A 13484-nucleotide genomic window follows, 5' to 3' on the forward strand; every position below is an offset into this window, starting at 1 on the left:
TTAGAAATCTAACTGGGGGGGGGGGGGGGGGGGGGGGGGCTGTTCAATGTCGGTCCTGGTTTTCATCCTCTCCTAATAAGGACCTAATTCAGACCTGGCTGAGACACCAGGTGAGTACAACTAACTACCAGGTAGGAACAATAAACTGAAGTGTTTTGGCCCTCCAGGACCAGAATTGAACAGCCCTGGCTTAGATATTAATATGCAGGTCTCCAAAGTGCAAGGCTTTTAACTCTACCATAATAAATTGAAGTTACACATGTTCAAAAACGCAATCTGAGTCCAAAGTGAGGCATCCCCACCGCCAGAACTCAGCAGCACCACCTTGTTAAAACAATAAGGAGGACCCTAAAAGGAATGGAGCTCAGAATCATTCATTCAACAAGTCTCACTACAACCAAAAACTGTCTTCATCCAAAAAGGCATCCTATTCTCTATGTAGTGCACAATGTAGGGGATAGGGTGTCATTTTGGACACAGCCTCTTGGTAAATGGATCATTTCCCATCATCTAGATAGGAGCTAGTGTAACACATTATACAGAAGAGGCTATTGTTGTAACAGTGGATTCCTGTGTTGGAAGTTGATACTGGTAGACTAATTGACAAGAGAGAGCTGATGAAATAGTGTGAGAGTGTAGCAGACCTGGGGTTCAATTAGTATTGGTTTTCTGAGCTTGCCTGGTGTTTTCTGAGCTTGCTAGGGCAAAAAGAATAGTCACAAAAATGCAAACGTTGCCCATCTGGCACTCCAGGCAAGTTAAATCAACTCAGTGCCTTTTGGTAAAAAAAGAAAAAAAAAGAAATACTATTTGAACCCAGGTATATAGAAAACAGTGAGCGAGGTTAGGTAGGGAGCCCAGCCCAGGTCATTTACTGTTGCCTGAATGGTGTGTCAAAGGACGGCACAACTAAAGAGAGGGTTGGAATGCTGCACTGAAATTTATATAGCCATGTAGTACTATAGCCATGTAGTATGAATGTAGTACTATAGCCATGACACTGAATTAAGATGGCATAGGGAATATAAGAGAGTACAGTAGAGGAATGTGAACATAACAGCAACTCAACACACCAACAGCTTCAGTTCACACACAAATCATTTCACACACACACACTTAATAGCTCTTACAAAACAGAAATTAATGTAAAAAGTGTACAGCAGTATTATAATACAAGTCAGAGAGAAGAGGGCTGAGTACCTTGTCTTCCACTACTAGTGACCCCTGTCATGTAGCATGTATCAAACAGGCTCCGTGTCTCCAGTTGTTATTAGTCCCAAAATGAAGTCAGAGGCCCCATCCCAAATCCCTACGGCCTTGGAGATCTGAGCAGATTTGACTGGTATAAGCAATATGGTGAAGCTTACACCTAGCCTAGTTTATATTACTAACACCTGTCAGATCCTCTCAGATCTCCATACGTGTATAGGGCTTAGGGGTCCATTTGGGATGGGGCAACAGTCCAATTTAGTAATGCCTAGCGTTAGTTTCTAAGACCTGTTTCTGCCCAGACAGAGACAGACCGACAGCGAGATTCAGTTGAAGCCTCGCCTCGAATATGACGGACACAAAAGCCAGAGTTTGTGATATAGCAGAAAGCATATACCCACTTTGAGCTCTATAAAAACAGGGAAATGGAATCCATCCCAAAATTCTAAGTCAGTCTTTCCCCGTTTGCTTACATTTCGTTCCTCAGGAACACAAACCAGTACTCACAGGAAGACAAAGTCGTCAGAGCTGCCTGTGTTGTTGCTCCTGCTGAGCTTGCCTTGGGGCAGCATGTGGGTGGGGCCAGGGGTGGGGGAGGTGTCAGAGTGAGGATGGGAGGAGCTGTAGCCCACCAGTCCATAGTCCTGGGCCTGGCCCTCCACGAAGGTAAAGATGGGGTACTTCTCGTTGGGCGACGATAGGGCCTGGGGTGGGGGGGGGATATGAAAGTGTTGAATTGGTCACTTATTAAAGTCCCCCAGAATAAGATAAGAGCTTTATGTAAGTGATGTATACAGTAACAGAGCAACTGATGCATAAGTGATATATACAGTAACAGTTAGTGTAACTAATGTAAACAGTTGGTGTAATCAGTCAAAAGTTTGGACACACCATTATTTCCATTATTTTTGCTATTTTCTACATTGCCCAAGCAAGTCTCTTCTTATTATTGGTGTCCTTTAGTAGTAGTTTCTTTGCAGCAATTCGACCATGAAGCCCTGATACACGCAGCCTCCTCTGAACAGTTGATGTTGAGATGCGTCTGTTACTTGAACTCTGTGAAGCATTTATTTGGGCTGCAATCTGAGGTGCAGTTAACTCTAATGAACTTATCCTCTGCAGCAGAGGTAACTCTGGGTCTTCCTTTCCTGTGGCGGTCCTCGTGAGAGCCAGTTTCATCATAGCACTTGATTGTTTTTTCGACTGAACTTTAAGAAACTGTCAAAGATCTTAACATTTTTCAGATTGACTGACCTTCATGTCTTAAAGTAATGATGGACTGTCATTTCTCTTTGCTTATTTGAGCTGTTCTTGACATAATATGGACTTGGTCTTTTACCAAATAGGGCTATCTTCTATATATCACCCCTACCTTGCCACAACACAACTGATTGGCTCAAACGCATTAAGGAGGAAAGAGGCACACCTGTTAATTGAAATGCATTCCAGGTGACTACCCCATGAAGCTGTTGAGAGAATGCCAAGAGTGTGCAAAGCTATCATCAAGGCAAAGGGTGGCTACTTTGAACAATCTGAAATATATTTTGATTTGTTTAACACTTTTTTGGTTGCTAAATGATTCCATACGTGTTATTTCATAGTTTTGATGTCTTCACTACTATCCAGCAACATAGAAAATAGTCAAAATAAAGAAAAAACTTGGAATGAGTAGGTGTCAACTTTTGACTGGTTCTGTATAAGTGATGAATACAGTAACAGATGTATACAGTAACAGATGTATAAGTGATGTATACAGTAACAGATGTATAAGTGATGTATCACTGATGCGTAAGAGACGTGTAACATGTCTAGAAGTGACGAATAAGCCATCTAAGTTGCGTTGCTCCAACTCATGCATCTATAAATCATATCAGTGCCAAAGTTAGAGATCTATAAATGATGTTAAGATCTATAAATGATCTATATGTGATGCATAACTGATGTTTAAAATGATGCATAAGTGATGAATGTATACATGAGTAAGAAACTTGAAATGAAGCCAAGAGGCTGAGCTCACCACACAGACGGCAGAACACAGAGACTCAAAGTCCTTCTTGTTCTTGGCGTAGAAGCCTATAGTACAGCTGGGGTCCATGCGACTGAAGGGCATCTTCCTGGGCGAGCTACAGTGGAACGACTGGGGAGGTGGGGAGGAGAGAGGGGGAGGGGGAGCATTACATACAAGGTACACATCTGAAATGACCTACTTTGATCCAGTCAAAACATGCTTATCTGGGTGATAGCACAGACAGACAAAGTCCAAAGACAGACGGAGCGGCAAAGGAGAGAGAAGAGTGATATAAACCTCCAGTGGGAAGTTGTCTTGAGTGACATCCACCACGGCCTGACAGTAGTGAGGGTCCAGATACAGCAGCTGCTCGTCTGATTGGACAGGAAATAGGAAGAAGGCTAGGTTAGGTTAAATGACAGCCCACTGTCCAATCAGAAGCAACTGAACCAGGAAGTAGAGTGCAGTTCTTACCTTGGCAGCCGATAAAGAACAGCGAATGCTTGGGTTTGCCGCCGATGATTCCGATACAGCATTCTAACCTGAGAATGTTCTTAAGACACAAAGAAATCCATATTCATGTTAGAGCGACATCAACCATGGAGAAAAACAAGCTTTGTGACTAAGGTTAGGTTATGAACGTGTGTGTGTACATGCGTGTACACACCCTGACACACTCGATGTAGGAGGGGTTGAGAGAGTCTCCTCCTAGTCGGACTGGAACCAGTATGATGACAGACTTCCAGCCTGGACCACTGGGCTCAGGATCTGATATACTCTGGTTCAACGACTGGTCACACAGATGCACCACGTCCTTTTTGTACACTGAAAGAAACACAATGACACTATGGGCCTAAGTTTCACTAGGGACATGTCCCCCCCCCACATTCTGAAATGTAGTTTTTGCCCTCCCCATTTTGTAATTGAATTGTGATACAGAAATGAGACACATAGTTCAGCTACATTCAGAAGACCAATGACAAAAACATCACTTATGACGAGAACATTTGAGATGGACCAAACATACAATACCTGGTGAATTCGACAAATGACAACACTAACCAACAACACCAACCAACCACCCAGTAGGAAGTGCACAGTGTAAAGTCACACTCACCGGTACAGTCCTGCGCTACATATACAGCCAGGTTGTGAACCTCAGAAGTCTTGGCAACTGCTTTTCTGGAAAACAAACATACAGCTCATGTTGAATGTCACAACATACTGATGCTACTGGGCATGAAGTAAATATCAGGGTTGGGTTCAATTCCATTTCAATTCAGAAAGTAAACCAAATGTTGATTCTAATTCCAAATGTTCCTCATTGAACAACATTGAAAACTGGAATTTCAGTTTACTTCCTGAATTGAGTGGAATTGTAATGTAATTGACTCCAACCCTGGTAAACGTCAACATGCAGTCAGGCATACCACCGAGCCTTCTTAAAACATATAATAGCAACCAAAACATCTACGCAATAAAAGTGCATCCGTAAACATGTCTGCTGGAGATCATTCTGATGCACTATGGCATTACAGACATCTATCAAATCTAAGTATAGAAATCAAATGCATGCTGATGCCATCACTGACTTGAATGAGGTATGTTCTATAGATTCTACTTCTATGGCTGATGCTCTGACAGCATCATTATCTTGACCACACCCCATGGAGGGCCCCTCACCGTAGTATGTGTGCCACCACTGAGGGGCCGTACCAGTCCCCCGCCTTCTTCCCTGAGCTCTTCCCCAACTCTACCAGCTGGTGCACCCCAAACGGGGCCGGGGGCTCATCCCCAAACCAGGCCACAACCCTCCGGTGGAGGGGCTCAGCCTGCCTGTCCCTGCCCGACTCTGGCCTCTTCTTCTGGGTATGGTTGAGAGCCGTGCCCCCTGGCATGGAGGTCTTCTGGGGCGTGGTGGGGGTCCGCGAGGAGGAGTAGCCGAAGGAGGGGATAGGTACACCCCCAGCGCGGGACGGGGAGCGGGGTCTCAGAGCCTCAAAGTCCACGTCGGCAAACTGCTGGGCATCTGGCCACGACCAGTCTAGACAACACAATACAGACAGTTAGTAGTGATCGATGGGGAGGTGGAAGGAGGAGACATAGGGAGGAGAGAGAGGGGAGACAGACCAGGAAACAGAGAGAGAGAAACCGTTGAAGAGAGATGTGGCAGAAAGAGAAACAAGAGTGAGAGAGACAGGCAGGGGCCCCATCCCAAATGGACCCCTACGCCCTATGCACTGGTGGAGATCTGAGAGGATCTGACAGGTGTATGCAATATGTTAATAGCTCCACCCTGCTAGGGGTAAGTTTCACCGATCATATTGCTTATACCAAACAAATCCTCTCAGATCTCCACAATTGTATGTGCATAGGGGTCCATTTGTGATTGGGCCAGAGTTGGTGCAGTTGTCTCAGAGTTAGGAAGAGGACCCATCGTTGTATCTCTACCCATTTAGAGCCCTCTTTCTAACTCTATGAGTTGTCTCACCTCGTGGCAGCAGATGTAGCAGTAGCCCCTGGGCCAGCAGCATCTGTCCGCTCCGCAGCATGCAGCCCCAGCCACAGTCTGTAGTCAAGGTGGAGCCCTCCAGCTGGGGGAACTCCCTACGGTAGGTCAGCCACAGCCGAGACACGAACGCCCGTCTGAACCGCTCCACCTCGTCTGGAAGGGGAGAGAGATACCAAGTGAGCAGAACTGGTTAGAATACATCTTTCTAACCAGTTTTTCTCACTGGGTATGGAGCAGAGAGCATCATTTATTTTACCAGGAAGTCTTTTGAAGACTTGTGGGGTTGTTGGAGGTTAGCTACCTTCACTATTGAGCAGATAGGAGTGGCCCATTACAGTCACCGGAGAGCTCTTGTTGAATGTGGTCTTCGACTTGACCGACCAGCCTAAAGGGGAAAAAGAAACAGAATGGACCTTTTTAGAGGGGACTCTTTATGTCTTGATGACTGGGTGAGGAAGGGGGAAGTTGACTTCGGGAGGGCTATTACACATAACAGAAGTCTCATACAAAGCTAAAAAAAAAAACCTAACAAAGATTATTCACACAGAAAGAACAAAGACTATAAAATCCCCCTTGTTGCTATTTCTTAAGAAAATAAAGCCATTGTTAAAACTGACTATGGAAACACTGGAAGTTATGTTTGTTGCTCATTAAACAGCTATACAGAACTATCCGTCTTATGGAAAAAAGTTCAACTGAATCCACCAACTGACCGTATTTGACATTATTCCACGCCGACATCAGTTTGGTCTTGAGTTTGTCCACCTCGTCTGGCTCTCCAGCGGTGGTGGCCTCTCTGGTTCCACCCCCACCGACATCAGTACCCTGCCGGTTCCCAAAGCTACTTCCTCCGCCAGGGTCCACCAGCTGGGGCTGCTGAGACCTCCTGGTCTCCTCTCTCTGGAGGGTGTCATCCTGACACACCACTCCTACTCCCCCCACATACTGAACTGCACTGGGAGACACAGAGTTCATGGTTCAGGCTTACAGCTGGGCTCTGCAGATCCTCATAGCAATAGGGACCTGACGGAAGAGAGGGATGAGAGAGAGAGGGGGGTGGGGTGGGGAAGAGATATAGAAAATCAATGTTTACGACAGTGCCTGCATGTGTAATTTGATTAGTTATGGAGTAAGGGCTTTATGTGTCGCTCTCCTTTTGTCTGCGCAGCACTAAGATGAAGTTTAAACATTAACATTGAAAGACAGAGAGGTTAAGCTAGTTGTGCGTCTGAACAATGACTGATGTGAGGACGATTTTCTCTCATTTCATGCAGATTCACAAGAAAGTGGATCTGAAAGTGGCAGGGATTTAAAAAAAAATTATGACTTTGCTATTATTATGCAGACCAGAGCAGCTGTCGCAGTGGTTAGGCTAGTGAATGCTATTGGGAAAAACAATATTAGTCACAGTCAGTTTCAAAGTAAACCACTTCTCCCTCCTTCCCCGAGTGAAACTGCGCTGAACAAAATTAAATGCAAAATGCTACAATTTCTCAAATTTTACTGAGTTAGTTCACAGAAGGAAATCCTTCAATTGAAATAAATTCATTAGGCCCAAATCTATGGATTTCACATGACTGGGAATACAGATATGCTGGGCTGGCTTAGTTACACGTGGTCTGCGGTTGTAAGGTCGATCGGATGTACTGCCAAATTTTCTAAAACAACTTTGGAGGCGGCTTATGGTAGAGAAATTAACATTCAATTATTTGGCAACAGCTGTTGTGGACATTCTTGCAGTCAGCATGCCAATTGCACACTCCCTTAACTTGAGACATCTGTGGTATTGTGTTGTGTGACAAATCTGCACATTTTAGAGTGGCCTTTTATTGTCCCCAGCACAAGGTGCACCTGTGGCTTTGTATGCCATTTAATCAGTTGGTAGAGCATGGCGCTTGCAACGCCAGGGTTGTGGGTTCATTCCCCACGGGGGGACCAGGATGAATATGTATGAACTTTCCAATTTTGTAAGTCGCTCTGGATAAGAGCTCTGGATAAGAGCGTCTGCTAAAATGACTAAAATGTAAAATGTAATCAGCTTCTTGATATGCCACATCTGTCAGGTGGATGGATTATCTTGGCAAAGGAGAAAAGGTCACTAACATGGATGTAAACTAATTTGTGCACAAAATTTGAGAAAAATAAGCTTTTAGCGCATATGGAAAATGTCTGAGATCTTTTATTTCATCTCATGAAACATAGGACTAAAACTTTACATGTTGCGTTTTATATTTTTGTTTAGTATAGTTGAAAAAAGCTGTGGGTATCACTTAGTTTAGAGTCATCACAGGATGATGTGCCTGAGTGACAAGAGAACAAATGTTACACAGTAACAGACACGGTAACACTGGAATGTAGAACAAGTGACTTCACTTCCTACTCTGTACTGAAACTGGAAATAGTTTATTTAACCTAATGAGGAATTTCTGTCCTTTCTGGGAAACCACAATAGGATAGCCATCATGTGATTGGTGTGTGACAACAAACAGCTGGGGGTGACAGTGAGAAGCCTTGGTAGCGGATGGTCAAAAGATGTAGCTAACTAACTAGCATTTTCTACACTGTAGCCTACCTATTAGCTATGATAACCATCCTGTTATTTAAAGAAGTAACCAAGCTGTCACGTTTCTTAAAAATCACTAGCTCTAACATGGCAGCTAGTTACACCTATTAAGGGGCTACAGGCTGGCTTAATTATATGATATTGGCTTAACTACTAACTTACCTAGCTAGTTAGCCGGCTAGTTACTAGCTAAACCTCATCCAACACAACATAGCCAAGATCATAACCTTACCACTTTGTGAAGAGTGTCATTGACATGACAGGTCTTTAAAGAAGTAAAAACCTAAAATTGCTTGATAGGACGGCGACGGCTCGGAAGTGCAGGGTTGAGACCACGTACTACGTAGCTTTGCTGTGGTAACTCAATACGGATAGTTAGCTGCCAAGCTACAGTAGCTAGCTAGCTGTCAACGCATCTGGTTAGCAACTTTGTAGAAAACAGGCTAACGCGTTAATGTCTCGCCTTTCTTGACGACTCCAGGACAACCACAGCCAATGTCAGCGATTGAAAGTAATTATTCTACATCCAACGAGTAACGTTAAACTCAGTCGAATTATAGCTCACCCATCGATTTACTTCGCATGCTAGCTAGTTGTTCTACGTCTGCGCTAGTTAGCTTGCAGGATCAGCGGGTTGACAACATACAACAAGGAGGGCTCTAGATACTTCCTGGCAGGCTGTACTAACAACATGATTGGTCAACCTACTGATACGAGCAAATATATTGATTTAAATCCTAACAATAAATCATAGCGCTCGTTTTATTGGCTAATATTTTACACATTGACGTTCGTTATATTATGTAAATAAGCTGGCGTCTATGGGGTGTATAGACCTAGTGTAACTGTGTGAATGAAATGAGTTAATGCATTTTATTATGATTAACCTGTACTGCTTATCCTTGGCATGCTCCTCTGAGCATGTCATGTGACTAATCGTGCAAACTACCAAAAGCCTGCTGTCTAAATATCGTTCAGTCATAATTGTTGAACTCTGGGATGATCTTGTTTTCTGAACTAGCTAAAAAAAAAAAAACCTAGCTAAATCTCTACATAACTTTACCCTGAGCAAAAAATACATAGATAAGAAACTCGAATTCATTGTTAATGTTATGATATTTATGAGTAAATTATATATTCATAAATTACTTTTTTTAATGACCCCCAGATTTCAAGCCTTTTGAATTCCCTTAAGTTACAAAACAAAGTATTTGTACATTAAATATTGTTAATGTATAATTAAATTGCGATCTCTCATCTCCTTTATTTGATTTATATTATTTATTTAAATGTGTGCGTACAGTGGTGTGTGTAATGTGGGATCTTGCCTGACTTTTATATTGAATTGTTCTTTTTTGTCAATATTTTTTAATACGTGTGCACAAAACATAGATACACCAAAAAAGTCTTGTTTTTATTTCGCAATCCTGTATTTGCCAGGGAAAATTGCAATTTTACTGGCACTCTGTTGCAACAGGGAGCTTTCTGATATTGAAGAACATTGTGCCATAGCATGACAGCAGAGCTACGTGTATAAGACTGGACCCCTCTAGCTAAGCCCCAGTGTTCGATACAGACAGACACATCAGTGACACATAGACAGACATACAATAGATAGATACTGTAGACATAGAAATATATAAGATAGCTATATTGAGAAATATAAATTTATAACATAGATATAGTGATACATATTGTAGATACTATAGATATAGATAGACCCACAGTAGATAGATATACATCCACATTGCATGCGGTTTGGGGTTTTAGGCTGGGTCTCTGTATAGCACTTTGTGACATCGGCTGATGTAAAAAGAGCTTGATAAATACATTTCATTTATTGATTGATATACTGGTGCATAGATATAGTGAGACCTAGACACTGAAGCCATGTTCGCTCTATGTGCCACGACTCTCCTCTGCTTCCTGTCTTTTAGCCAATCAACTCCTGCTGCTCTAGGCTGTGAGGACCTCCTTAAGACCATGGATCCTCCCCAACTAGACCAGCAGCTCTTGGGGAGATGGTCCTCGTCGCAGGAAGCCTGAGCCACCCTGCATCTCTGGAGGCTCTCGACCAGAGGAGGCGATGGATGAGTACAGGCGACAGGTGGAGTGCCTGGGGCTGCTTCCGCCAGTGGTGATGGAGCCTGGGAATGCCCTCTGTGGATATTCTGTCTTTCGTCTTATCTGGAGAGATAAAAGATCGATCAGTGTGATCAGAGAGACTACCGATGATCAGAGAGTGGGGGCAGTGAGACAAATGTATACACTTTTTCTGTCATCTGTTTTGTAATACAACAATTCTGTGTTTACTGTTTCTCGATGTGCTGTAAATTTGTAATAAAAATGTATGATTTATCATATCAAAATATATATATATATATTTAAAGGCATAGCGCGCATTTCATAGGATAATATTTTACACTAACGTCATGTAAAGCATCTGACGCCCATGGGTGTTGGCTACAGATACTCTACCAGTGAAATTTTCACATGCATTGTGCATTCACATTTTATTATGATTAACCACTACTACTACTACCAAAGGTCTCTGTTGTCTAGTATCTTACATTTAGCCTCGTTGATCTGCATATAATTATATATATTTTTTATGATGGACATAATGTAGTTATGAATGCATATTAGGTTACACTAGACTTAAGTCATTTTAATACATTCACACAAGGTGTTTTGTGTAAAACAAAGGTTGTAGAATATAAAAATGTTTCTGTAACCTTTTGCTGTTGAACATTGACCATCTGGAGTCAGGTTGTGCAGATCATAGGCTGACCTTATGAGCTCCACACCTGTATTTCTTATCGGCATGCACAAGAAAATGACGGTGGCAGAAGTTCAAGTTTGGATAAATTCTCTGAATTTTATTACACATTCTCCCCGTCCCGTGTCTAGTATTAGACTGTTGTACTTGTCTTTCTGGCACTAACACTCCCATTTGTCCTTTCTTACTAGCACTGATTTAGCTGATATCTGGTTTATTGAGGAAATACCCGCAATGACTGTAATATGTGATTGCTGTATCTACCTTAGTTGACTATACTGACTGTAAGTAACTCTTGATAAGAGCATCTGCTAGCTAACGGACCAACATGTACAATGTAAATAAGAAACACCGAAATGACAAACAACAAGAGAAAGGTAGAATGTCACCATGCTTGCCCTTTGTCTACATAACATTTTCAAATGAGGTGAATGAGATATATTAATCGTTGGTGGCCATTGCGAATAAATATAATTGCATATTTGGTTAAGTACAGTTTAGATTTTATTTTCGCCCAGATAATACACAACTGTAGCAATACAGACCAAAACAAACACTTAGAAATGAAGAAAAAAACGCTTGAAAATATAAAGTGCATTTCAAACAAGTCATCATAATCATGATTAGGATGTGCATTTTCTGCCATCGTTAACATATAAAACAGATCTCTATATACCACGGAATTCCTCCATGCAAAGTTTTGAGTAAAATATGCCTGCAAAAAACCTCACATACAAATAAACAAGAGTTTATTATTCAAAATGTGCATGTATTTTCTCTTCACAGACCAGTTTTGACTAACTTATCTACTCCTGATGTTTCAATGATTATAATACGATAAAGACCACCTTAGTGATCAGGTTGATAACATGGGAAATATGACAAAATGTTATCTGGTTCCCTTTATATTTGAAGGTAGAACTAACAGTCACAGAATAACGCTAAAGAGCCACCCATCTCTGAACAGTTAGAGAATAACAAGAAGTGGAATGATTCATATAACAATAAGAATATATTGTAAACTACTGCAAACATTCAAGTTATCTACCAAAACAAGAGACAACTGTATATATTCAGTAGGGGCCAAATTCAGACTTGAGATAAGTAGTTAACATGGATTTAAGTCCACATTTCTTGACTTGAGTCCAAGTTAAGTGTTCTTATCTCAAGTCTGAATAGGCCACGGCCCTAGGCCTCTTCATTACAACAGCATCCCTAAAATATATCTTGCTATATGAAGTACCTTGACCTGTCGTTACAACAATATGTAGCTCTCAGATATGATGATAATAAACTCCATAATAGTATAAAATGAGATATTTATTTTGAATAGACTATGTTAAATTACATGGCATTATGATTATGATATGGAACAATGTTTTATATATATACAGTACCAGTGAAACGTTTGGACACACCTACTCATTCTAGGGCTTTTCTTTATTTTTACTATTTTCTACACTGTAGAATAATAGTGGAGACATCAAAACTATGAAATAACACATATGGAATCATGTAGTAACCAAAAAAGTTTTAAACAAATCAAAATATATTTTATATTTGAGATTCTTCAAAGTAGCCACCCTTTGCCTTGATGACAGCTTTGCACACTCTCGGCATTCTCTCAATCAGCTTCACCTGGAATGCTTTTCCAACCGTCTTGAAGGAGTTCCCACATATGCTGAGCACTTGTTGGCTGCTTTTCCTTCACTCTGCGGTCCAACTCATTCCAAACCATCTTAATTGGGTTGAGGTAGGGTGATTGTGGAGGCCAGGTCATCTGATGCAGCACTCCATCACTCTCCTTCTTGGTCAAATAGCCCTTACACAGCCTGTAGGTGTGTTAGATCATTCTCCTGTTGAAAAACAAATTATAGTCCCACTAAGTGCAAACCAGATGGGATGGCGTATCGCTGCAGAATGCTGTGGTAGCCATGCTGGTTAAATGTGCCTTGAATCCTAAATAAATCACTGACAGTGTCACCAACAAAGCACCCCTACACCATCACACCTCCTCCTCCATGCTTCATGGTGGGAACCACACATGCGGAGATCCTCCATTCACCTACTCTGCGTCTCACAAAGACATGGCCGTTGGAATTAAAAAATCCCAAATTTGGACTCATCTGACCAATGGACATATTTCCACCGGTCTAATGTCCACTGCTCGTGTTTCTTGGCCCAAGCAAGTCTCTTCTTCTTATTGGTGTATTTTGGTAGCGATTTCTTGGCAGGAACTCGACCATGAAGGCCTGATTCACAGAGTATCCTCTGAACAGTTGATGTTGAGATGCAATTTCTGAGGTGCAGTTAATTCTAATGAACGTATCCTCTGCAGCAGAGGTAACTCTGGGTCTTCCTTTCCTGTGGCAGTCCTCATGAGAGCCAGTTTCATCATAGCCTTTGATGGTTT

The 13484-nt window shown here is 42.0% G+C and overlaps 1 protein-coding gene and 1 long non-coding RNA gene across 3 annotated transcripts; one reads left to right on the forward strand and one right to left on the reverse strand.

The window, feature by feature from the left end:
- Positions 1–844: 844 nt before the first annotated feature.
- Positions 845–9008, reverse strand: LOC129842831 (cysteine protease atg4da-like). 2 transcript variants are annotated; one of them, XM_055911504.1, is made up of 11 exons: positions 8858–9008; positions 6443–6752; positions 6031–6114; positions 5709–5882; positions 4901–5261; positions 4335–4399; positions 3885–4042; positions 3692–3770; positions 3515–3591; positions 3227–3346; positions 845–1913 (listed from the first exon to the last, which is right to left on the reverse strand). In XM_055911504.1, the coding sequence occupies exons 2-11, from the start codon at positions 6702–6704 to the stop codon at positions 1713–1715; spliced, it is 1581 nt and encodes a 526-aa protein (XP_055767479.1). In that variant the 5' UTR covers positions 6705–6752; positions 8858–9008; the 3' UTR covers positions 845–1712. The 2 variants fall into 2 exon arrangements, with proteins under 2 accessions (XP_055767479.1, XP_055767478.1); XM_055911503.1 differs by lacking the exon at positions 8858–9008 and adding an exon at positions 8525–8613.
- LOC129842832 (uncharacterized) lies at positions 8715–11833 on the forward strand. Its single transcript, XR_008757693.1, has 2 exons — positions 8715–8803; positions 10230–11833. It is a non-coding gene; the product is annotated as an uncharacterized LOC129842832 (long non-coding RNA).
- The last annotated feature ends 1651 nt before the right edge of the window (positions 11834–13484 follow it).

Source organism: Salvelinus fontinalis, unplaced genomic scaffold, assembly GCF_029448725.1.
Source record: "Salvelinus fontinalis isolate EN_2023a unplaced genomic scaffold, ASM2944872v1 scaffold_0070, whole genome shotgun sequence".
NCBI classification, from domain to species: Eukaryota; Metazoa; Chordata; class Actinopteri; order Salmoniformes; family Salmonidae; genus Salvelinus; species Salvelinus fontinalis.